Genomic DNA, 25,346 nt, shown 5'->3' with positions numbered 1-25,346 from the left:
TATCAATTATCGAGTGCCTAGAATTACACAAATTTAGCTAGTTTTGTATTAGAAAAAAAAAACATTCATATTTTCCGCATATACTATAATGTAGAGTAAATCAACATTTCAGAGACATTCCAAATTCAAACTTCCTATACCCATATGTACTTGTAATCACCCTATTCTTACCAAGTAGATTTATATCAATTACCAAACATAAATGGAGAGATATTGTCAGTTTTGTAGTGGAAAAAATGGTCGTAGTTTTCCCATATTCTATCATGTATAGTGATGGAATCCGATAATCAAATTTCTTGTGCACACATGTACTTTTTACCTCCCGCTTCAAGAAAAGTACATTTACATAAATTATTAAACATATATGAATGTACAGATATAGCTTGTTTTGTAGGGAAACTTGTTGATAGTTTGCCCAATAGATTCCAATGTGATATGATTTTATATTTTTGGTGAAGGACTTTATCGACCACATCTTTCCTTCTTATAGTTGCGCAAAAAATGATGACCCTCCCCAAAGGCACGCGTGACATTTCATGACCCTTCAAAAATGCTTGTGCGGAAACCCACCCCAAACAACACCGGCCCTCCCCCCTCCCGTAATTTTTACCCCAGTCCCTAACACCATCATCGTCATCACCGTCAGTGAGGTCTATTTCAAGCTCTAAGAATGGCAGTTGGTCAAATAAAATGAGTCACATTGTAATGAAACATTTCTACAGGAAATATTCCTTAACTCAGCACGGCTGAATGGATATTAAAAAGCGATGCTCGGGGATTACGAGGCATGAGAAAACGCAATAAAATATGTCAACATTTACATTAAACCTCAGAGTATCTTGAAATCACAAAGCTGAAGCTGACGACAGCAGCAGTTGTAAAGTCTTATAAACAGTGGGCATACTTTTGTTCAACCAAGAAGAACATACTTCTTTGTGTTATTATCCAAAGAGTTTTGTCCGGCAGATATGTCTAATACTACGCTGTACGACAGGTTTATTTTCGTAGTTAGGGGAGAAAATTGAAGACCACAATGACGATCTTTCCTTACAGGCGTGTGAAGGACAGTCATTACCAATGAATCAGTTCCAACTGCATTATCTAGCCTATATTTACCGGCAATTTTCTATCATGTCTTGAAGCGATATCTGTACTATAATGGAGCTGTGTGTGTTACAGGGGTTCAGATAAGTAGATTTGCCGTGCTGCACAGTACAGGCGGAGAAGAGGCACAGGATTGCAAGAACGTGAATCATTGAACCACGCGCACAGCCATTGAAATTCACTGCCTTTGACTTCAACAACACTCTTGGCCCAAACAAAACTTTGGAAATGCAAAAATCCGACGACAAAATCATGATATGAACCACCCTCCTGCTATATAAAAACACTAAAAATTACTGAATAGGTTTCTTTATTCTTAATATTGAATGCGCCTGGGAGACAGATATTCGGACTCTCAAACTTTTTAATATTTTTTGGCCTACCACTTGTGGTGGGGGGGGGGGCTCATTTGAAGCTTATGGGAAGAAGTAAATAAAGTTTCAACAACTTAGTTTTGTGAAAATCGGGAATGTCATTTTCCCCCATTGAGATAAAATGGGGAGGTAAGCCATTTTGAATTTCAAATATCCGTAAATATTGGATAATATGTTTCTCGAGTACCAAATTTGGCACGGTGACCCTTGATTTTTATTCTTGATTTTGAAAGAGGATGGTTGGACGATTAAGTTCAAATCTGTCTGCGTACTACTTTAATGGCAAACATTTCAAAGCAAATTCTGAGTGATTAATGTAAGTACCACGCATATGCACGCTTTCCATGCACTTGTTTTGCTAATTTAGGTATGATGATAATAATCGAACACAGTCACAACCCCGTAAACGCAATTAATTTCGTTTGTCGTATCCCTGTTTTAGTTATCTGTGGCCCTAAGCGAAACACGAGAGAGAAAAGTTGACAGGTGAAGAAAGGAGGGATTATGCAAGTATCGGCTAACATGCCAAGAGATACAGCCTCGTATATACATAATTCACATGAGGTACTGAGTTCAGTGTTTCGTGTTTACCAGTTTAGGCACTTTAAATACAATTCTTTGTTTGCCGTCCGCATGCTGGTAGGTTTTCAGAGAAAAGGAAGAAAACAAACACAATGTTATACACTATTACCGGTATATCTGAGTTTTAATGAACGGCTCGGCGCTCTTGAAATACCTTTAGTGGATATCATATATTCATCACAGTAATTAGTGAAATACTTCCAAAACATTTCTACTTTCACTGCGTTAACAGTAAAATGGCATAATTCAAACATACTACAGTTTAATATCGTAACACTAAGGAGGGTGCGGTCCACTGGATACTGCCTTGTGTCACGAATCCTAGCAAAGAGAACGTGTACATCGCAAACTGTCTGACGTTTACCTTCTGGCAGCACTAAAATCCATACCGATGATGTTCTTAGCGATTGGATATACATTAACTCGTTATTTCTATGAATATAAAGCGAAGGCAATCAGTTATGATAGTCAGCCAAGTTTAAAATTGGTGTAAAGTCACGGTAATTACAGCCACAAATAGGTTTTGCGCTGTTGCTTATATTTGACTTTGGGAGACTTTGAACTGTTCTCTTTCATGAGAAGGGGGAAAGTATGGGTTAATCTTGCAAATATTCATGCCGGGTAAAAAAACATAACCCTCGTTTCCTTTATCGACATTTAAACTTCAAAATGGCCGCCATACTCCGTGATGACCGCTCTTTATATTAGGGTATTATTGAGTCTTGCAAAAGTATGGCAGCTGGTTTCAAATGAGTGCACAAAAGCTGTAGATTGGCAAAGAATTACACGATTTTGAGATTCCGAAAATCTCTCCTTGGTTGTAATCTGCAATAACACCAAGTTACTTTTTCAATTTGTTCATAGCACAGTTGAAAAACTCCAATAACAGGTTTTAAGATGTGTATGGCATACTAAAAGTTACCATCGTGCTCTTCGAAAACTAATTTGGGATAATTTGATCTTCATATTTTTCAAATTTCTCAAAAGTCTTAGGTGTCCTATAGCTGAATGTTGCAATATTACAAATTACTGTTAACAACAAGTGTGTAACTTAAAAAGAAAAGCAGATCAGATTACATTTGCAGATTAAATCGACATTATTTCACTATCCAATTATCCCAAATTAGTTCCAATCGTGTTCTTCGAAATTGGTTTGCGTACAGTCTTAAACTCTTTTGCCAGTTTTATTTGCTTTGTAATCCCCCAATGCACTTTGATCATGCCACCTTGGATTGTGTTCATGCTTTGACCATGAGCAGTAGACTAAAGTTTTAAGCTTTTGCGACATTTTCTTGTTATCACGTGATTATATTGATATCAGATCAAAGATGAGTCATTTTCATTGGCAACAGTACGGTGACGTTATTTTAAGGGCGACCTAGCAAAGATAGAGAGCATTCCGAAATCTGCGAATGACATTTCTTGATATTAGTCAGTCAATCAGGCACACAAGCTGTGCACATTTATTTGTATTTCCAGGATATAAAAGATGCATGCAAAGAGTCAGGTGACCGCCTAAGCTGTATTTTCCCTTGGCTTAAAATTCATTGGGCCCTCTGCTCCCGATAACTGTTCAGTAAGTATTTATTGCAACCTTCAGGCAAGAGATGAAGAGTTCTGCACATTCTGACTGGAGTCCCTGGATGTGTGTAAGATGATGCTGTATCACGGTTTCGTTTCACCGCTGTGTTCGGAAGATTTTTTTGGTGGATATCAAAGTTACAAAAGTGGTCAAATTACAGACGTGAACTGATGTGACTTTGCCATCTTTCGCCTGGACATCCCGCTTCAAACACAACCTAGATATTTGTATGGGTTATTTCCTGTCTCCGTGTCCATTTTACATATTTTATTTTGATGATTGCACGGCTGTAATAAAAAAATTTACAACTCTGCCAATCGTTCGTGACAAGGCAGAGGCAAGGCAAAGCAGACCTTTTATTCGGTAAAATCTCGCACTTATTTCATAGATTATGGATAGATGGAGCAGTTTCATGTAAATTATCAATACCCGGGGCTTCCAACAGCATTTGACGGGTGAAAAAATGTATATTATAGGCGGCGAAAATTCGGGGCACAGAATTGGCGTGGGAGTACGCCTTCAAGAGAGGATGTCCCCAGTCATACGACAGTTTCGAAAGAAAGTAACTACTTTGAGTTCTGTACCACTACTTGTACATCAACAGGCCAAGTCGCGTCTAATGATTAATTGTTAGAAATGAACTTTACGAACAGACAAACATACAGAGACATACAACAACGGTACAATATCAGCTCTGGTATAATAAAACACGGGCGCTAAAGAAGTACATTGCTTCCATCTGCGTTTTCGTTTTGTATATCTGGTCATCTGTGTTGTGCTGAAGTTATCTTTGACTGGGCAGGTTTAGCAACTATTGTATAAATTAGTTTTATGATATTCTGTACTGTCCATCCTGGTCATGTTTATTTTAACACTTTCTCCCTATTTTCGTCTGTAGAAGTCCAACTTGACCATAGAAAACAATGGGGATTGGTTCAAACCACTGTGGCTAAAGAGCAGCAGTGAAATGTTGTATGGAATCGTTAATATATGCAACGGACCTTGAACGTTTTCATTTTGGAGCTCTTCTTTAACCGTATTTTCAATGTAAAATAGCTCCTAATAATGAATATGGTTTCCTTTATTTATGCATTGCTTCTGTCTCTATGAGCGTTGTGATATGTATTAAATAGATCGATCGAAGTACCCAATACTAGTTTTGTTCTCAGATTTTTTTTCTATGATTTAAAAACTATCTAGACTGTTGATTGACCAATTACAGTGCTCAATTAAGGGTGTTTTATTTACTCGTAAAGCCTTGGTCACCAAATTCCAGAAACGAATGACAGCGCCGTAGTAAAGTACTGTCCAATCAAAAGTGAACATGTCATATTCTGTAGACATCTGGTACGTTTTAATAATCAAATTTGGTAACTCAGCGGAAACCAGCTGCAACACAAAATCTTCGGTGGTACAAACATAAACTAATGTGCCCTAGGGCATTTATAGGATGTTCCATTACATTGGAAGGCTATTTCACAAATAAAAGTTTTAATTCATATCCTAAACATGTTACATTGACAAAGGGGACGGTTGACGTAAACACATTGAAAACGAAAATATATCAGTTAGGGGCGATAGTTTTTAAGTCGGATAAAACCCTCGTACTCGAGGCCTCGACATTTTATCGTTGGGTTGGACTTTATATACCAGAAGAGCCCTCGTACTCGGGCTTTATCCTATACATAGAAGCTTAGTTGTATTCCAGCAAAAATTAAAAGGACGGCGAAGGACAACGAAGGCCGAACAGAAAACCTAATTAAGTCTGTGGTGAAACATTGTATTTTCTATACGTTATTAGGCGAAGGGCAAGACTTTCAGCGCAGGATATAAGATGTAGAGCACATCACCCAATTCTGTTACGAAAATATTAATTCACCATATTCTGCACTCGTAACATTGTCCTCTGCCCTATTTTGCAGCTAAATACTGTCCTACATCCTTATTCTGTTGTAAAAGCGGTCCCAAACCTACACTGTAATGAAACCAGAGTCTTTCATTATATATTCTGCACTGGTAAGATTTTCCTTTGCCTTACTTTGCCGTGAAAATCACATCATTTACCGCAGCAGATATTTTCTTTCGTCACCTGACAGACCAAAGAAGCCCAAGAAGATTGTCGGAGGAGACGAAATATTGCTCAAGGCATCCAATGGTATTCCTTGTGGAAATTCCGGGGATCGCCTGCCAGCTGATGACTAAATCAGTCTACGATTGGTTTTGCACAATTTGTACATCGGGAGTTACTAACGGTTTATGGCAATTTCAATTTCAGTTGGCGGATCGAGCTCGCTTTGATAAAAGCTTTCATTCGCGTCTTTTGACTGTATACAGAGGAGCCTCTTTTTCAGAGTCAAAGTACTAAACCTAGGCCTGCTCCAATTGAAGTCCGTGGGCGTATCAGTATCAAAACACAATAAATTGAAGAACTAAACATCAGACTTTCGCGCTAATGGTAGGCTGTTGCGTAGATCATGGGGTGAACGCCTCGGGCCACAGCTAGTATTAGGGTGGCCAAGCCATTTTTTTCTCTTGTTTATACACACAGTTTAAATGGATTTTTAGCAAGAATGGGGTAAAAGAAGAAAAATAAAAAAAAATTATGCAAATAGCTGTATCCAATCAAAAGTTATGAATTTTTAAAGCGATAAAAATGCCATTTTTTCGCGGACAATTTTTGGCAAATTTTAAAATTATTTCAATGAATGCCGATTCCTTCAAGTTTGGCAACCCGTAATTTTTTTATTTACTTCACATGGAATCATTAAACTATGTGTCTTGTGCACAGATTTACCCAATATTACGGAAAAATCAAGATTTGACTGATGCACAGTCTTGGATTTTGAAACTGTGAGTGTTGAAAATTGAAAATATTTTGTCTGACTTAGTCAAAATTGCGGCGGCACCGTACCATCGAAAAATGGATGGATTTTTATGTTTTATGAATTTTGAATTCACATAACTTAAAAACTAGAGCTCACAATACAATGAAATTTTGTCACAATGTTATTTAATAACACTCAATTCTAACAAATCAATTTAAACTGCCAATTGTCTTTTAATGCAGTTCATTTTCAGCCATGAAATTGTAAGAAATAGTTGTCCCTAACTTCAGCCTCAGGCAGGCTGTCAATGGTGTGTCAGTGTGACTGCCTTCCGCCGCCATCTTGAGTCACACTGTACTGAGGTCTATGAATGAACACGATTTTGTTTTTATGATTCGTACTTGTGCTCGTGGACAGATTTTCGTCATATTTCACAGAAATGTTGGAATGATGTTTAAAAAGAGCATGCTACAAGTTTTATGGCAAAAATATGTATCTAAATGGGAAAGATCTACACCGAATTTACCGTACTCACTTTACCTCGTGTTTGCTGGCTAAAATTCCCAGAATATAACAAAAACTCACCACTACATGTAAATGGGATGGTCTGCCACTTCCTGGCCAAGTTTCACAGTTCTATGACAGCGTGCACAGGGCCCGAAAGCAGTTCCGTTGCGAAATAGGTATTGACTGGATTCAGAAGTGCGTGCCATGAGCGGCGACCGCTCGAGCGCTGTGGCCGGTCAGTACAAAGTGGCATTTTTTGGAGAGGAAAAACACTATTTTTCTATCGTTTTTTCTTCAGTTTTTTAATGAAACCTGCCTGATACATCGATTTTAATTGGAAATATCCATTTTTTCAGTAACTGAGCTACTTATTTTCAGAAAAAATGGCGTTTAAAATTTCACGAAAATCAAATTTCACTTTCAGTGTGCGTGAGTTGCGTATAATGTCGCAACATTTTAGCTTAACTTTGGCCACCCTACTAGTATCTCCGCTGACGAGAAAAGCCAGGCGACTGGGGCCAGTCTATACCAAACCCCAAAGGGAACACGTTTTCATCCCAGACTTTCACTTTGTAATATCAGTTAATAAGAATGTACTTAAATTTTCATTTTCCTGGTCTTCAACATTCCTCGGGAAAATAAGTGAATGCTATCAAGTTGACAAGCGCATCTCCTTCCCCGTTACGCGAAGCGAAGAGTGCACGTGTCGTACGCTGGTAAAGACCTCAAAGTGGTACCCATCCTAAATGTCCTGTAAGATAGGGGGTCAAATGCAAGTCTGACAATATCGACCGCATAATGGACGCTTTTGTATCACAGGGACAGTTTTGATGCTATATTAGGTGCCATTTAATACCGAAAGTTGGGAGAAAATTAACCACTTTGAGGTCTTTACACACGCTCTAAAATGTTCGGTTTCTAATCTGGTTAACCGTTACGACGCAGCAACAACTGAAACTTCTAACTTTTCCACAATGTCGAACCTCAAACCTCACAATCCTTAAAAATGGCAGGCGAGGTTTTCTCCACCTGCGTACAAAATGTCTTTAGCATATCAAGAAGAGATGAAACCTTGCAGCACAAGCTTGCATTTCATTTCGTGGTCGCGCGACCAGGACCTTCAGGGCTTGTGGATAAATGCTTCATCTTATGTTTTTGATTGATAGGGCATGCCCAGTGGAGGGGGAGAGAGGGAGGTAGAGAGAGCGAGAAAAGCACAAACTTTCGCTCACGAACATTCACGTGAAAGGGTGTGAAAGGATACACATCCTCATGTTTGCTTTTGCCTACATCATTTGTACATCATTTGTACATCATTTGTACATCATTTGTACATCATTTGTACATCCATTTGTAAATAACCTAGCATCAAAACCCTTGACGCTAACCCTTCCCTAACCATTGAAATGACGGAAATATTTTCAGGCGCGAACTTCCAATGTCTTGCGTCTTCAGCTCAGCGAATACTGCAGTGGTAAGTGTAAGTTCTTTGATAGAACTTTGTAGAACCAAACTTTGAGCTGTCAACTGCATCATAAAGTCTGAAAGCTAAATGATTACGCCAATATAGGGTTAGCCAAGGTGATTTAATCATCTAAAGCTGATTGGTTCATACATCAGACAAATTCGCAAATGATTTAGTGATCTCAATTTCACGTGCACTTTAATTGAGAAAGGAATAAAAAATAAAATGATTATTTGTCCACAAGACTGAGTATTCTTTCTGTTGTGTTGCGGCATAGACAGCGGAGCAGAGCGAAGCACTGTCTATGGTTGTGGCGACTTTTGTCGATCATACCCTCTACACTCTCAGTCTTCCCAGTCAGTGGGCCTGAAATGAAAAGTTAAAAGTACGAAACAGAGATGCAAACGAATGCAAAGGGGTGTGCGGGGCACAGCTTTCATATGAACATCCTTCCTAAAAATGTGGCAAGTCAATTGTCGTTTTAACGCTCGACATTTGAATGTGAGTTTTACTTTTTGAAAGGGTCACCGTTGTATTGATCAACACCTTGCAAAAAGAAGAATGCTTCGGCAATCCTTTTGAATAAATAATAAAAATACATAAAATAAGGCAGTTCAGAAATCAGTCATTTTTCATCGTTGTCTTCAATTGGTACAATGACTGTAACTTGTGGTTTTATACTTGAGTTGTATCATTGCGTGAGCGCCAACATAATGCCAGTTCAATTTATGGTTGGTATGTTAAGAAGTAAAATATCCTTTCTGGGAACCAAGCTCCCAAATCTGCCGACTCTTTATTTTTACCCTTTGTAGAAAATAAGATGTCTTAAATAAGAATAGTAGAGGATTTGAAAGTTACTGAAACAGTTGATATAAGTCAACTACAACTGGGAAAATCAAACGTCACCAAAAATCTGTTCTGCCAAGAGGCTATTAACATTTTACCACAAAGCTGGAAACCATTCTGCACTGTTGACGATACAGTCATTTGTTCTGTCCGACTTGTTGGCAAGGAGGGAAACTATTTATCACGAGAATAATTGTATGTTAAACTTCAATTTTGCAACTGCAAATTTACCAGGCTTTGTGATCGATAAGTTTACTGTTCTACCGACAACATTTTTGGTTGGAAATTTCAAAAGTTCCGACCGGTCGGATCGGTCGATGGTTTACTTACGATTTACATTCAGCAAGCAGGTTGCGGTCGAACTTCACGTTCGAGGCAAGGGTGGACTTCAACTCCTGTATATCCTTGTTTGTTCGCCCTAAAGTCCACGGCAGCAGCTTGGCGTCAACGAAATTATCTCTGTTTGGAATAACCGGGAACACAACGACAGGAGGCGATTCGAGTTGTCCTAGGGCATCCTCTATGTCGTCAAAAACGTCGTCTGGGACCTGGTACAGGTTGCTGTTTTTCAAATACGCTGACAGTGAAAAGCACACCTCGGCAGCCTCTCTCCTTGGCCTGTTTCGCAAATCATCGTACCTGCAAGACAAAAGTAAACTTGGTCGAATTCAGCCAGTACTACTATAGATATCAATGGTGGTGTTTACGTCAAAGAAAAAAATAAATATCCTCTGCTCCTACATGCATTTGATAACAATGAAGTTGGCAGTCTATATTCGATAAAATCAAATTTATTTTCAAAAGTTACAAACAACCCCGGAGTCAAAATAAAGTGGATACAGACAGTGCATACAACTACTTTGGAAATACGTATAGTTTCTCCCTGTCGTGGTTCATAACCTCACATCAGCCGTACCAACAGAACGCGAGCCGAACTGAAAGCATCTGTTAAGCGAGAACTTAGTTGCTTGATCATAATGTTTGAGACATAGCAAACGATGTCGTAGCACCGCAACATTGATGAGACGTTACAGCCCCTGAACGATCTACATTTCATAAACTCAACTTTTTTGTTTAACCTTTTGAGTCGATGTGAACAAATAAATCTCAATCCCTTGTGTTGCGACGATATGCTATAATTGGTGGTTGGGATGGCCTTGATACATTGTTTTGACTTTTAGCGGTAAAGGCTATTTTTGCACCAATTCTTTTCTCAGAGTTAATGTCAAGTTTCAAGTGTCAGAATCAAGACATTAAGTTCAAATTTTCAGGAGAATTCCCTTACTTAATATTTTCTGTAGAGAATATAAAAATTGTATATTTGCAGCCATGGTTTTGAATTATGACACCAGTAAATATTAAAATTTAATTTTCATATTGTTTTACATATTTGAATTTAATAATAATTGGATAGTACTTAATACTACCAAATTAGTTATAAATATATTGACACTATTAATTGTAAGATGTGTACGGCAGGATTTGTAAATAAAATTTGTTTTTTTGATTTTACATGGGTTTACATATCAAAAATTATTAAAAAATTCGTTCAAATTTCAAAATGTGATTTTTCAAAAAGTACTTCAAATACAGGAAAATTGTGCCGTAGTCATCTTGTCTGTAACCTTGTTAATAGGCTGTAAAAATTCCATGTCCATATCTCATTTCAAAGGTAGGATTAACAAATTATGTAGGAAAACTGTTATTCTGTCAAAAATGTTGAAAACAAGCCCTATTTGCACCCCTCTTTTGAAGTCACAGAGCAGTTTTTTGGGGTTAATCTCACTTTTGACACCTCTTTGACACTCAAAGAATCTAAAAATGCATTTATAATAGCAGTCACGCATTCTGAATGCAAGCACTGCCTTGTCAAACTTTCCTGAAAAACAGCAAAAAAATGACTTTCCTTTTTCAAACATTTTTTAAAAGCTAGGGGACCTCTACCATAGTTAATACACTAAGGACTCCCCAACTTCCTCTTATTTGGTCAGTTTTTCAGAAGTTTCAACAGGCTATAACTCTGCAATGCCTTTGACCCCAAATGTATAGTTTTTTTTATTCCACAGAGAATGTTGACTACTTTTATATTTTAATAGTTTTATTGAAGTTTATAACTGACGCTCTAGCCTTTACCGCCACCTTAAAGGGAAACGGTCGTCGGAACTGCGCCTGTGCGAGTTTCTTGTTTACAAACAATGTATTTCGTGACGAAAACTCGATGTACCTCACCATCGTAGCTAGAACATTTAAATTATACGATGTAGATTACGATAGACATACATGTTTTAACTTTTATCAATCACCACCTCAACATTCGCCGTTGTATGTTGTTGTGAACGGATAAATTCTGGTCAGGTACTGGACAGTGCTCTCATGCACGTTGTTCTGACAAGCTGAAAACAGGGTATTTTGACATGATTTTGAGAATAAAACAGATTGCAAACACACTTCAAAAATAATGGAAAAAGTAAACAGCTACAGTTAATGGAGTTGTAAGTTTGGCTTACCACCCTACAAGACGGTCCTGGGTAACGCCAGTGCTGACATCTCGTCTATCCTCAAGAGACACCTTGATATCGTGATCCCAATTGTCAAGGAAGGTCTTTACGGCTTCTTCCAGTCGCTTCGACGAAACTGAAATACTCGAGCTTCCACTCTGAATCTTTTTCGCCGCTACTCTCAGTTCAGCCTCCTCGTTCGCATCCAAGTCTTCCTCGCGTCGAGTTTCACAGATGGCCCTATCTATAGGGTCCGACCACACTGAACAATCGCCCCGCCGAATCGTGTGCAGTTGATTGGGAAGGTCATCCTTGGTCTTGACAGCAAAAGATTCCTCCTTATTCAACCTGCTCAGGAAGTTTTTCACCGCGCTTTGCATTCGCTTTGAAGATACGACAATGCCAGTGGTTCTGCCACTCTGTATCTGCTGAACTACCCTTTTAAATTCTTTCTCTTCAGCCCCGTTGAGGTTTCCGGATTCCAATGTTTCACAAACGGCCCTTTGCAGGGAATGCCCAATAGTTGAGCAATCGTTCCTTCGTCGGAGACTCCCAATCAGTTGGCGAAATTTCCCGAATGGACTTGTTCCATGTCCCGGCACTCCTGTCACGACATTCCTCCTCGTCCTCTTTCGAACTTTTCCGGATCTATAACAGAAAACTTGGTCGAGTATTCCTTGTGTATCATTTACGTAATCAAGCAACTCTTCTGGAATCTGTAGATCCATTAGCTCTATGAGACGGAGGGAGGAGGGGAGGAAATGAAGCCAAAATTTTAGAATACTAGTGGAAGGTTAGTCTATTTACTCTTTGTGAGAGCTTTAAGGTAGCGACAGTACCTTATACACACTTTCAGATTTTTATTTTTTTTCTCATTTATAGAAGTCCCAAACCCTAATAAAGTATATATTTTCTGAAAGCCCTGATATCAGGAAATTCGACCGTGCATACTACACGGTCATTATTTGCATAATAGTCACGTGACAAGCGTTTTCCTGAACCTTCCAAAAATCGGTTTTTCCTCCCTATAGTGTAACACTCTGCAAGATTTCCGGTTGAAATTTATGCATGGAAAAGCCTTAGCAATATCCTTTAAATCAATGTCTGCTATTTTTTCTCCGAATCTCCATTCAAATTATATGGCAAGACAATTACAATTCCTTGAAAAGCACCCTTGTCTAACACCTTCAATAGTACAGAACAAAAAACTGCATATACAGAAAATTTCAGACACATATTTGAAGGATATTATGAAGGCTTTTCAATACACCGATTCCAACCGGAAGTCCTGCAGCATGTTCGCTAGAGGGAAGAAAACAGATTTTTGGAACGTTCAGCAAAACGCTTGATGTAATGTTTATTTCAGTATAGAAGGCCATAGGCCCTTAGATACATCAAAGTACATACAATACTCGCCATGCTTGGTTGCAAAAACAGGCATGTCAGCAAAAAGTTATTTATGCACTCAAGAGTTTTTCTCTTTTGTGAAAAGCAAAGTAAATGAATCTACTGAGTTGATTTAACAAATAATCCTGTTTTGAATTCATAAGAATGTAAAACTTATATCTAACAGGCGGGTCAAAACAAATATATATAAAAAAGCAAAACGCTTGTCGCGTGACTATTATACACATAATGACCGTGTACTGTGCACGGTCGGATTTCAAAATATCAGGGCTTTCAGAAAATATATACTTTATTGGGGGTTGGGACCTCTATAATGGAGAAAAAATATAAAAAACATGAAAGTGTCTATGAGGTATGCCGCTAAGTGTAAAACAAATACAGAGAAGGAGAGATTGAGGTGAAAAAGTTGCAAGGTCAAGGTTATGTAAAATCGGTACGTTAGCTTTCGAAACATGTTTTTTGGTGATTTTGTAAAATTCACAGAATTTACCGTTTGGATTTACAGGTTGGTCGTAGTCAAATAGCAGTTCAAGATACCCTTCCACATTCGTTGTATCGCCACACCTGAGGGCGATATGCGCCATTTGCAAAATGACACCGTCCTGCCATAGCATTATAGCATCTTGATAGTGCAAGTTCTCGTACAGCGCTGTGCCTTGTAGCACGGAAACTAGAGCATCTACTCGCATATCAGCAGCATAGCTTTAACCTGTTCATGTCCGATCGCCTGTAAACAGGTCCCCTGGGTTTGCAGGTTTCGAGACAAATAGTTGTGGTGAAAGGGTTACAGTAAAATCTATCGACGAATTCGGGTAGTAAAGAAAATATATTGAGAGTGCGCCTTTACACTATAGTATACTTTGGTCGGCTGCTATCAACGTGGGACAGACTACGAAAAATATGCACCTATGTCTCGCGTCATTGGACATGTTCCCGCAGATACCTACACAAGATCTGAGAGAGCATCATAAGGAGTATGATAGAGCAGACAATGGTCTCATTTGAACACTAACCTTCATAGTTTTGACTATTCTCGAGCTGATATTTCAAATCCTTTAGTGATGGAGCGGGCGGTGACGGAAGCATGGCTTGGTTGGTCTCTAAACGTCTCTTTGCTTCGGTCTCCAAACGCTGCAAATTGCCGTCCAGTTTCATGCATCGCCTCGCTGACGTAAGTGTGCGCATATCTGAATGAAAAGAACCATAACAAATAATTATCAGGACTAAAATAAATGAGAATACGCTCTGAAAATGCAAGTACGATATTTCCATAGTAACGGAATAGCCAGACACCGAAACATCATTGTTAAGGTGGAGGTGCACGTTGCCACCAGTTTTTTCAAAGAAATATTTCTCATCTAAGATGGCAAAGGAAACACCTTCATACCATATACTTTCAAAAAGTAGAGGTAGCAATAGTTTACTCGAAGGATAAGGGGCGTTTATTTCGGTTAACAAACGTCAATTTTGATATTAATGATAACATTGTATTTAACAGTATTTTTTGAAATTTAATATTTCACTTGAAACAAGAGTATATGTAGAAAAAAACCAGACTATTTAATTTTTAGCTCACGTGTTCACACACGTGAGCTAATGTCGCAGCGATGTTTGTCTCTCTGTGTGCCTGGCTGTCTGTCTGTCTGTGGGCTCGATATCTCAAAATCTGCTATCACATCAGAATCAAATCTGGTACGAAGATTCAGTTTGCAAATGGCAAGAACTGATTAGTTTTTGGTGGGTGTGGCTTGCTACTTTTTGCTCATTTGCATAATTAATGATTTTAGAAAAAAACGGATATACATTGAGAACGACTGCACACAATTTGATGAGATTTGCTACAAATGTTGATCACATCAAGATATATCAGCTGTGAAAACTATTAAGGGGCAACATGAAAGATAATTGCTTATTTGCATATTTAACGAAACTTGGTATGAATATTAAAGATACTATTATTTAATATTATTGATAGTTATCAAGCATTTTTACTTCAACCAATTCCTAATTTGCATATTTTATTAACTTTCCTAATTTGCGATATATATCTAAATTGACTCGACCAAAGTTGATGAAACTTGCTACATATATTGAAGATACTATGATACACAATTCTTGAAAGTCGTTAAGCAATTTAACTTCATCCAAGTCCTAATTTGCATATTTAATGAACTTTTAAAATTAGGGATATATATTTGAATTAACACGACCAAAATCGATGAAACTTGCTATGTCAATTAAAGATGCTATGATATAACATTGTCGAAAGTCATTAAGCATTTTTAATTCAGCAAATTCCTTATTTGCATATTTAATGAACTTTCATAATCAGGGATATTGATCTATATTGACTAGACCAACGTTTACGAAACTTGCTATGTACATTAAAGATAAAATGATACGACGTTATTGAAAGTCATTTAACATTTTAACTTTAGCGAATTCCTAATTTGCATATTTAATGAACTTTCCTAATTAGGGATTATATATACTTTGCAGCCACGTGCAGCCAGAGTGGAGTTAAATTCTTTGGAAATCTTGAAATTGGGAGAAAAGAGAAGCCAGGAAATCGGGTGATTTGCATAATTTGCATAATTTGCATAAATTAACACTTCTTTATCACTCAACTTACGACTGCTTAACAAGCTAAAAGGCGAACCCAACAATCTTTTAATCTTGGGTCAACAAATTAAAGTTGAATGAATATTTGCAAAAAAGTTATTCTGAGCAAAATACGATCTAATCTAAAAATCATTTTTCCCAGGTGCTTAAATTCCATTTCCGGTAAAAATTGCTCGAAATGGCGGCCCTTTTGATTTCTAGAAATGTTCCTGTTGGATGATTGTTAGATAACTTTGTCCTTTAATAGTCAACAGTGAGCGATCTCCACTATTTCTAATTAGAATTTAGTTGTTCTAAGGGAATCCTACAGCTTTAAAACTTTTTTTCGGGGAACAGCTTTCCAAGTAATTTAACTCACCCATGAGCAATTGGTATTCGATACTCTCCAACTGGTTGAGAACAACTGGGATTCTGTTGTTACTTCGCGTCCACGAAGTTACTTTGGCATTCTCCTTCGTTTTAATCGTAGAAACCTGGGGGAGAGAGAGAGAGAGAGAGAGAGAGAGAGAGAGAGAGAGAGAGAGAGTATAACAGAGACACAGACATTTGCTTATGGTAGAACGCTTGTCTCGGAGAGATATTGCGAGGGCTCATTTTGAAGTTCATGGAGTAAAAGTTTATCGGCTTGTTTTATGAAAATCGACAGGGATGGTGGCCACTTTGAATTGTAAGTATCGGTAGGTATTGGGTAATATTTGGTTCTCTAGTACCAAATTTTGCACAGTGACTCCTGATCTTTTCTTCATGATTTCGAAAAGCAAGGGTTTAAAATTATGACAATCGTTTACAAAATAGTCTTTCAATGTCAAGGCGCGAACTACCTTAAATAACGAGAGTATTATCTTAGAGTGAACATACATCAGCTTCGGTCAGTTTTGATCTCTAACATATTATCATTCGAAGAGCCTTTACATACAAAACCTAAGTAAGATGAGCCTATAATTTCTGCAATGAGTCTCGTCTTGACGCAGGGACAGCTTCTATGATGTACTTTTTTGGAAACTCTAGCAGTTATGTTACTTATAATCATCCCATGATTTTTAGCAAAACCATTTACATTGTAAGTTTGTAAATGCAACTTATGAAAAAACAATGACAGATCATTCAGTATCTGTTTGTTGCTCGTCAATTACAGCTATTATCTTATCTATGATTTTTTTTTGTGAACAGAGATTAACTAAAGAAACGCTACTGTAAACAGAAGATGCTGAAAATATTATCAATATGAACGTTGATGCTCACATAATTCTTTGGATCGGTGACTTTCTCAGAGAAAGACCACAACGAGTGTGAGTAAATGGCCACATATCAGATGAAATTATACTGAATGATGGTGTTCCACAAGGCTGCGTGTTATCACCTAGTTTATTTTCTATTTACACAGATCACAGGTGCAACACCGCAATGTCTTGTTTGTTTACAAATTTGCTGATGACATTGACCTTGCTGGGTTACATGTAAAAAGAAAGATTCTCGTGCCGGATATTTTCATTATTTTGAAATTTAGATAGGGTTTTAGATATGAATATTGGTAAAACAAAAGAGTTTGTAACGGTCGCAAAGTTTGCCCTGATTTTAGTCACAATTGATAATGAATCTGTTGAAGTCGTTTCGTGTTTAAAATACCCAGGTCATTTCTTGATGGAAATACTTACTATATAGCGAAAAAGTTAAAACAAACCTTATATCTTCTCAGAAACTCATATCGTTCAATGTTAGTCAAAATGTTTTGTAAATGGTGTACATAATATCATTTTATGGTATGGTAATTTGATTGTCAGAAACGGAGGTAAGCTTTCTCGTATTGTGAGGATCGCATAAATCGAAAAAAATTGGCCGTCGTCAAAATTCTCTTGTAAACCTTTACCATCTGGCAGTGAAAAGGAAAGCGCACAACATTGTCAATAATTCTGATCACCCCTCTTCATGGTTACTTCCAGAAGCTCCCGTCAGGGAGACGTTTTCGGGTCCCTCGTGCAAATTTGGAAAAACATCTTCAATAAATAATTTCTTCCATCAGCAGTTTAAATTTTAAACTCAAACTCGATGTACTTGTTCAAACTTCCAGTCGGTTTTTAGCTATATGCAAGAGTTTCAATTTTTATCCATGTTGTATGTGTGTGTTTGTAACCTTTTCACTGTATAATAGCGTCTCATTTTATAGAATGCTCTCGCCATTTGTTCTACTTTAATGTTTTTGATGAGCCTGAAGGCAAATTTCTACATGTATTTGTGGACAATAACGTATTTGAATCGAATTTAATAAAACAAAATCATTAACGCTACTAATACAAACCCTCCTTAGAATAGAAAGCTACAATTTGTCATTGGCAGAAGCCTGCTTGGCAGGCGACAGCCATCGGACTGTAAGCTGTTAATTAATATTCATACTAATTACTATCTGTGGTCTCCGCCTCCTGGCAATATGCAGTGCGCGATTCGAGGGACATGAATATTGATGATGATGATTTCATCATCTCCAGATATTCATATTTCGACAGCGAAACAAGGTAACAACTTCGCCCTTGACGCAATTTTCCCCCCGCTCCCCTAAAGTGCGTTTACGTCCAGTGCGACAGTTTTTCCGTTTCAAGAAGAGAATTTTTTTTCTTAGGTAGGATATACAACACTTTTAAGAATGCTAACCCTAAAACTAACTCTAACTGTAAAGCCCTCCGTAAGTGGTATTTGAGGCACTTCTTCCAAGGAAAGTCTGCGATTAAAGTGATTTCCAGGGGTGGGGGTGGTGTCTAAACGAATTTTGACGAAGTGAAGGTTGGACTCAACATTTTTTTTTATTTTATGTATCTGGTTTGAAGAGGAACTGAAATCCTTACTATACTCGCTTCACCATGGAGTGGTTTCCAATAAAATTAATGCAATGACCAGTCGCCTCTTTTCAGAAAATTTGTATTCACCTGTAATTCTCAACAGGCACTTTCTCACAAGTATGAAATTACTAAAATTGCTGCAGGAGCCGCAAAAAAGTGCATTTTGTTTGAAAATACGCAATAAAATATGACACTCAAATAATCTATGCTTTCATTCAATTTTCATCAAGGTACAAATTTGTAACAGAGTCAGAGAGTGAACTCACCTTGCGTGCAAATTCCACAATTTGCTGCAAAAGTGGCTTCACGCCGACCAGATCCGGCACGTTGGTGAGCAAATCCAACCTGTTTTCGACTGTGTCGATTTCCCGCTGGAGTTCGTCTATCTTCAGAAGAATCCCCGAGGTCATAGTCTCGCTGTAGCGGGCGTCTACGGTGTGACGGAGGCCCTGGAGAACCATGTGAATGGCGTTGACCTCGTTGAAGAAATTCGACATCTTGTCGAGCAGCGCATTTGTGTTCGGCGAGGCTTCCTGCAGACCATTGGCGGAGAGGATGGGCAGGGCAAAGATGACGAACGCTAGTCGCATCATGACGACTGACAATTTTGAATGAAACTTGGGAACAGCGATAGAATGGCTCCCACTTGTACCGAACGAAGGACGAAAACTCTCTGCAGTCTAAAGTGGTTCGTACACGAGAACAGAAGGTAGTTTGCATACAGAACACGCACCTGACTCAGTCAAATCGTGACACATATGTAATTAAACCATTGGCTTCCTATTGCTAAAGATGGTTGTTGTAGTTTCATTCATTCATTCATTCATTCATTCATTCATTCATTCATTCATTCATTCAGCTGTTATTGCATTGCAAACTGTGGTTGCAAATTACGAAAGATTCGCTTGGAATACTTTTTAAATCCGACACTAGGTCACAGATAACACTAGAATACCGTCACGAAAGTATCAGAATCCCCAATGTACATTTTGGGTTTCGTAACCCGGTTTGTAGATATTGCCTTATTTGGTCCGGGCCATAGGTCTATTTGATATCAAGGGGTTATATTGGAGAAAAAACGTATTACACAGATAAGGTCTCGAAAATTGAACTCGTTCAAAAATGGACCTTGTTCTATGAGTTAAAATATATTTTAAGCATTCTGAAACACTGAAAAATTTATTTTGTGAAAATTGTGATGTAAATGAGGTCCCACAGATCTCATTCATCCAGCCATTGGAATAGTACTTCATGGGCTAGCATTTGTTTCTTATATTTGTGACAGTCGCGCTTTTTCTCACGGGCATGTGCTATATTGTCAGCAAGACCCTTTCTATCATTCTTGTACGACTTGTTTCATGTTTTCGTCTAATCCAGGGGCCATATTCACAAGAGTGAAATATTTCCAGAAATTTTGATACAGCATCAACGATATATTCCTACATGCTGCTATTTAATCAGACACATATGTAACTTTGTGTATTCTACTTTCTGTACCGACAAACTGAATACAATAGTAGCCTCAAGCAGCCTTTCTGAATTTCTGCCGTTCTGTCGTATCTCAGATCGTTTTATGCTTTCAAAAGAAGTCATGCTCATCGGAACTGTAGTGATATCGCCCTCTATGGCAAAGGTTTTGGCTGTAAGCCTCGTTCTGGTGTTGACAAGCATGGCATGGCCAGCTTGCAAATAAAGTTCATGTGTTCACGTTAGTTCCTCGTCGTGTCATTGCTGCCAATAATCAAACATGGTGTCAGAAGTGGGATCTTGAAAGAATCATGGCAGCGTTCCAAGTCCAGGCACCAGACAAATTCGACTTTTCGAAGCCAAGTGAATGGCCGAAATGGATTCAACGATTCGACCGCTTCAGCATTGCGTCAGGGCTGTCAACAAAGGATGGCTCACTCAAAGTAAACACCCTCCTGTATACGATGGAAGCAAAGCGGATGAAATTCTGCCGTCTTTTGGACTGACAGATGAGGAACTCAAAAACCTTCAAACTGTTAAAAGTAAGTTCGAAGATTACTTTATCGTCCGCCGAAATGTCATATTTGAACGGGCAAAATTCAACAACCGTAAACAAGAACCAGGCGAATCAGTGGATAGCTTCATCACTGCACTGTACGGACTGGCCGAGCATTGCAAATACGGCGCCTTACGAGAAGAAATGATCCGTGATAGAATAGTTGTAGGACTGCGTGACGAGAAACTTTCAGAGAAATTGCAAATGGATGCTGATTTGACTTTAGTGAAAGCAGTCGACCAAGCACGTCAAAGTGAGGCTGTGAAAAGCCAACAGCATGCCATTCGAAACCCAACCAGCGTCAGCAACGACAATATGGATGCAGTCAAGTCGGGCAAACGACGAAACCAACGACGCAGTCAACAAATGAAGGGAAACGAATTTCATCAAAAATTCAAAAGCACCAGTAATAAGGGCACCATGGGAAGATCGAGCAGTCAGCAGAACAACAAATACAGTTCCGACTCTAGATGTTCATGGTGTGGAAACCAACCAAACCACAACAGAGTGAACTGTCCAGCGAAGAGCGCCACGTGCAACGCATGCTCAAAGGTTGGTCACTTTGCAAAAGTTTGCAGGTCCAGAGGCAGTCAAAGCCGACCCAAACAAATGAACGTTCTACAAGAAGCTGAGTTTGACTCAGAATTTTTGGGTGAAGTCAAATCCACTGAAGGCAAACCGTGGATGGTGGATCTAAGACTCTGCAGTGCCAATGTACACTTCAAGATTGACACGGGTGCAGATGTGACAGCAATACCGGAGAAAACATTCACAGAGATGTTTGACCGATCAAAACTCCAGCCCACAGATAGAGTACTTTATGGACCAGGACAAACCAAGCTGGAGACTATCGGCAAAATTCAAGGAGTACTGCACTTGAATTCAAACCGTAGTGGCCGTAAACACACTGCCCAATCACGTCAAACCATTTATGTTGTGAAACACCTTAGTCAAGCATTACTTGGTAGACCAGCTATCGAAGCACTACACATTTTGTCCAGAGCTAATCTCAGCAGTATCTCTGAGCAACAAGATAAACTCATGAAATACAAAAAGCTATTTCCACAGCTATTCACTGGACTGGGCAAACTTGAGGGTAAATATGAAATCAACCTCAAAGATGATGTGAGGCCGTACGCAATTACTACACCCAGACAAGTTCCGCAACCGCTCATGTCAAAGGTCAAGGATGAACTGACACGAATGCAAAACCTTGGGGTAATCAAGCCAATTGATCAGCCAACTGACTGGTGTGCAGGCATGGTTGTCGTTCCAAAAGCAAACTCAGAACGTGTTCACATATGTGTTGACCTACAAAGACTCAACGAAGCAGTACACCGGGAACTTCATCCCATACCTTCAGTCGACCAAACTTTGGCACAGTTACAGGGAGCCAAGGTATTCTCGAAACTTGACGCAAACAGTGGGTTCTGGCAAATTGATCTAGACGAGAAATCTCAGTTACTCACAACTTTCATGACTCCCTTCGGAAGATTTGCATTCCGCAGGTTACCTTTCGGTATCTCATCAGCGCCAGAACATTTCCAGAAACGCATGCAACGAATCCTCGAAGGCTTAGAAGGAGTAGTATGTGAAATGGATGATATCCTTATTCTGCGCAGGTTAGAGAAATCTGGTCGAACTTTAAATCCAGACAAATGTGTGTTTTCAGTTCGTTCAGTGAGATTTGTTGGTCATATCATCGGTGAAAATGGTATCAGTGCTGACCCTCTCAAAGTTAAGGCAATCATCGAAATGGATAAACCTAACAACATCACTGAATTAAGAAGATTCCTGGAAATGGCAAACCAACTGAGCAAATTCACACTCGACTTGGCAGAGACTACAAAGCCCCTCAGAGACCTCTTATCAAAGAAAAATGCATGGCACTGGTCTGATGCGCAAGACGAAGCATTCTTCAAAGTGAAATCATTGCTTAGTTCAACACCGGTACTCACCATGTACAACCTACAGTCTGAGACGTTACTCTCTGCAGATGCGTCAGCATTTGGCCTAGGTGCAGTTTTGGCACAAAAACAGACTGACGGACATTGGAGACCTGTAGCTTATGCGTCACGAGCTATGTCCAGCACAGAACAAAGGTACGCACAAATAGAGAAAGAAGCACTGGCTATTACATGGGCATGTCAACGCTTCAACAACTACCTACTAGGACTACCCTTTCATATTGAAACTGATCACAAACCACTCGTACCCTTGCTTGGGACGAAGAATTTGGAAGACTTACCTCCCAGAGTCCAGCGTTTCCGCCTCAGATTGATGAGATACTCATACACAATATCACATGTACCAGGTGGAAATATGACAACAGCCGATGCTCTCTCTCGTGCGCCGATCAAATCATTACCATCAACAGAGGATCTTGCACTCCAAGAGGAGACTGCAGCTTATGTAAATGCTGTATACCAAGGAATACCAGCATCTTCATCGCGCATTGAACAAATCCGCAAATGTCAATCAAACGACCCAGCTTGTCAGCTGATCACACTCTACATCAAAACTGGATGGCCAGAATGGTCAAAACTAGCCCCGATCGCGAAACCATATTGGCATGTCAGAGGAGAATTAACCACTCATGATGGACTGCTTGTGAAAGGAAGTAGACTAGTAATTCCGAAGGAGATGCAAGGTGAATTATTACAAAGAATTCACGAAGGTCATCAGGGCATATCAAAATGTCGTGCTCGTGCAAAATCTGCAATATGGTGGCCAGGACTCGGTCGCGAAATCATCGATTTGGTGAAAACCTGTGATACATGTATGAGAAGTCAGAAAGATCGAGCTGAACCATTAATTCCTACTGAATTCCCACAACGTCCATGGCAAAGAGTCGCCACTGATCTTCTTGAGTTTAATGGCTCAACTTACCTCGCACTTGTGGACTATTATTCTCGTTATGTGGAGCTGTCAAAACTCAACTCTATGTCTTCATTCACAGTCATCAGATGTATGAAATCTATCTTCGCACGCCACGGTGTACCAGAAACTGTAATGTCAGACAATGGCCCACAGTATGCCTCAGAAGAGTTCCAGCAATTCGCAATAGACTATGACTTTGCACACGTAACCAGTAGCCCACACTACCCTCAGTCAAATGGAGCAATCGAAAGAGCTGTACAAACAGTCAAGAAGTTGCTGAAAACAGTGGATGATCCGTCTAAGGCTTTATTGGCATATCGCTCGACACCACTGGAAAACGGATATTCACCAGCAGAGCTGTTGTTCAACAGGAGAATACGTAGCACTGTACCAATCCTACCTGAGAGATTGAAACCATACCTCCCCAATAAAGATGCATTACGAGCAAAGGAGTCGTCGATGAGAAACCGTCAGAAACGCAACTTCGACATTCGTCATCGCGTCCAGGAGCGTAAGAGCTTATCACCAGGAGACAAAGTGTATGTAAAGGGAGATAATATACCCGCTACTGTTGTTCGTGCAGCGGGCACCCCGCGTTCGTACATTGTGCAAACACCAAAAGGGACACTTAGACGTAACTGTCGTCACCTGACATATCGATCACAGCAAAGTAAAGACGTAAAACTATCTCCGCATGCAGATACCAGAGGAAATACGGACATTCCACTAAATACTCCTCTCAGAGCGCTCAAACAGGACATTCCACACAAACCACAGGAGATTGGAAGGGAAGCTACTGCCAGTGAAAATGTTGCACCTGCACAACAGCTTATGCAGGAAACTAGTGAACCCTACATGACTCGTTCAGGAAGAGTTGTAAAACCGCCGAGCAAATTAGACTTGTGATGTTCATGTTGTGCATGCAAGAAAACCACTTTCAGACATGTTTATGCTCATGAACAATCAGTAGAATATTGTTCTACACCTCTAGAGACTTCGCGGCGATGCATTAAACTAAACTTTTAATTGTTGTGTTTGTTCAAGTTAAAAGTTACACATACTGTCTTAAATCAGACATAAAATTTGTTGCTTTTCAAAAAGTTGTAATTCTGTAATCATCAGCAAGGACAACTTCATCTCAGAAGGGAGATGTAGTGATATCGCCCTCTATGGCAAAGGTTTTGGCTGTAAGCCTCGTTCTGGTGTTGACAAGCATGGCATGGCCAGCTTGCAAATAAAGTTCATGTGTTCACGTTAGTTCCTCGTCGTGTCATTGCTGCCAATAATCAAACAGGAACAATCCTACATTCTTCAGTCCACGTTGCATGAACACAAATTACACAGCTTATAATAGATGATACAACTCTGGTTTTTCTCAGCAAACAAATGGAACATGCGTACGGAGTTACAAGGTTTCGCAATGAAGTTCTGCGTGGAGCTGTGGATAAGTTGGCCACTTACACAGTGCGCCCTCAAGGGTGGACTATGCGCGCATTTTCCTATCCGTTTTCATTTATTCGTTGATATGAGAGTAAAGTGCATGCAGGCCAGGGTACAGGCACAATGTCAAGGCCTAAATACCTACTGAAATATAGTTAAAGACCATGGGAATTTTTGAAATTACTATTTTTTGTGTGCTGATCAAATTTCTTCATGGATTACTCAAAACCATGTGTAAAAATGTTCTTTATGCTGGTTGGTAAAATTGTACTAAGATTGCTCCTGAAAATACTGGATAATTCACTCTAAATCTCCTAAATGTTACTGCGTCCATGTGAACACAGGGTTTTAAAAGGTCTT

General features: G+C 39.2%; 1 protein-coding gene across 1 annotated transcript; it reads right to left on the bottom strand.

Moving 5' to 3' along the window:
• Positions 1–8,667: 8,667 nt before the first annotated feature.
• Positions 8,668–19,323, bottom strand: LOC139131009 (uncharacterized). Its single transcript, XM_070696907.1, has 6 exons — positions 18,910–19,323; positions 16,171–16,285; positions 14,204–14,377; positions 11,793–12,516; positions 9,616–9,924; positions 8,668–8,805 (listed from the first exon to the last, which is right to left on the bottom strand). The coding sequence occupies exons 1-6, from the start codon at positions 19,234–19,236 to the stop codon at positions 8,784–8,786; spliced, it is 1,671 nt and encodes a 556-aa protein (XP_070553008.1). The 5' UTR covers positions 19,237–19,323; the 3' UTR covers positions 8,668–8,783.
• Between the last annotated feature and the right edge of the window lie 6,023 nt (positions 19,324–25,346).

Source organism: Ptychodera flava, chromosome 4, assembly GCF_041260155.1.
Source record: "Ptychodera flava strain L36383 chromosome 4, AS_Pfla_20210202, whole genome shotgun sequence".
NCBI classification, from domain to species: domain Eukaryota; kingdom Metazoa; phylum Hemichordata; class Enteropneusta; family Ptychoderidae; genus Ptychodera; species Ptychodera flava.
This window is presented reverse-complemented; position numbering and strand designations above follow the sequence as displayed.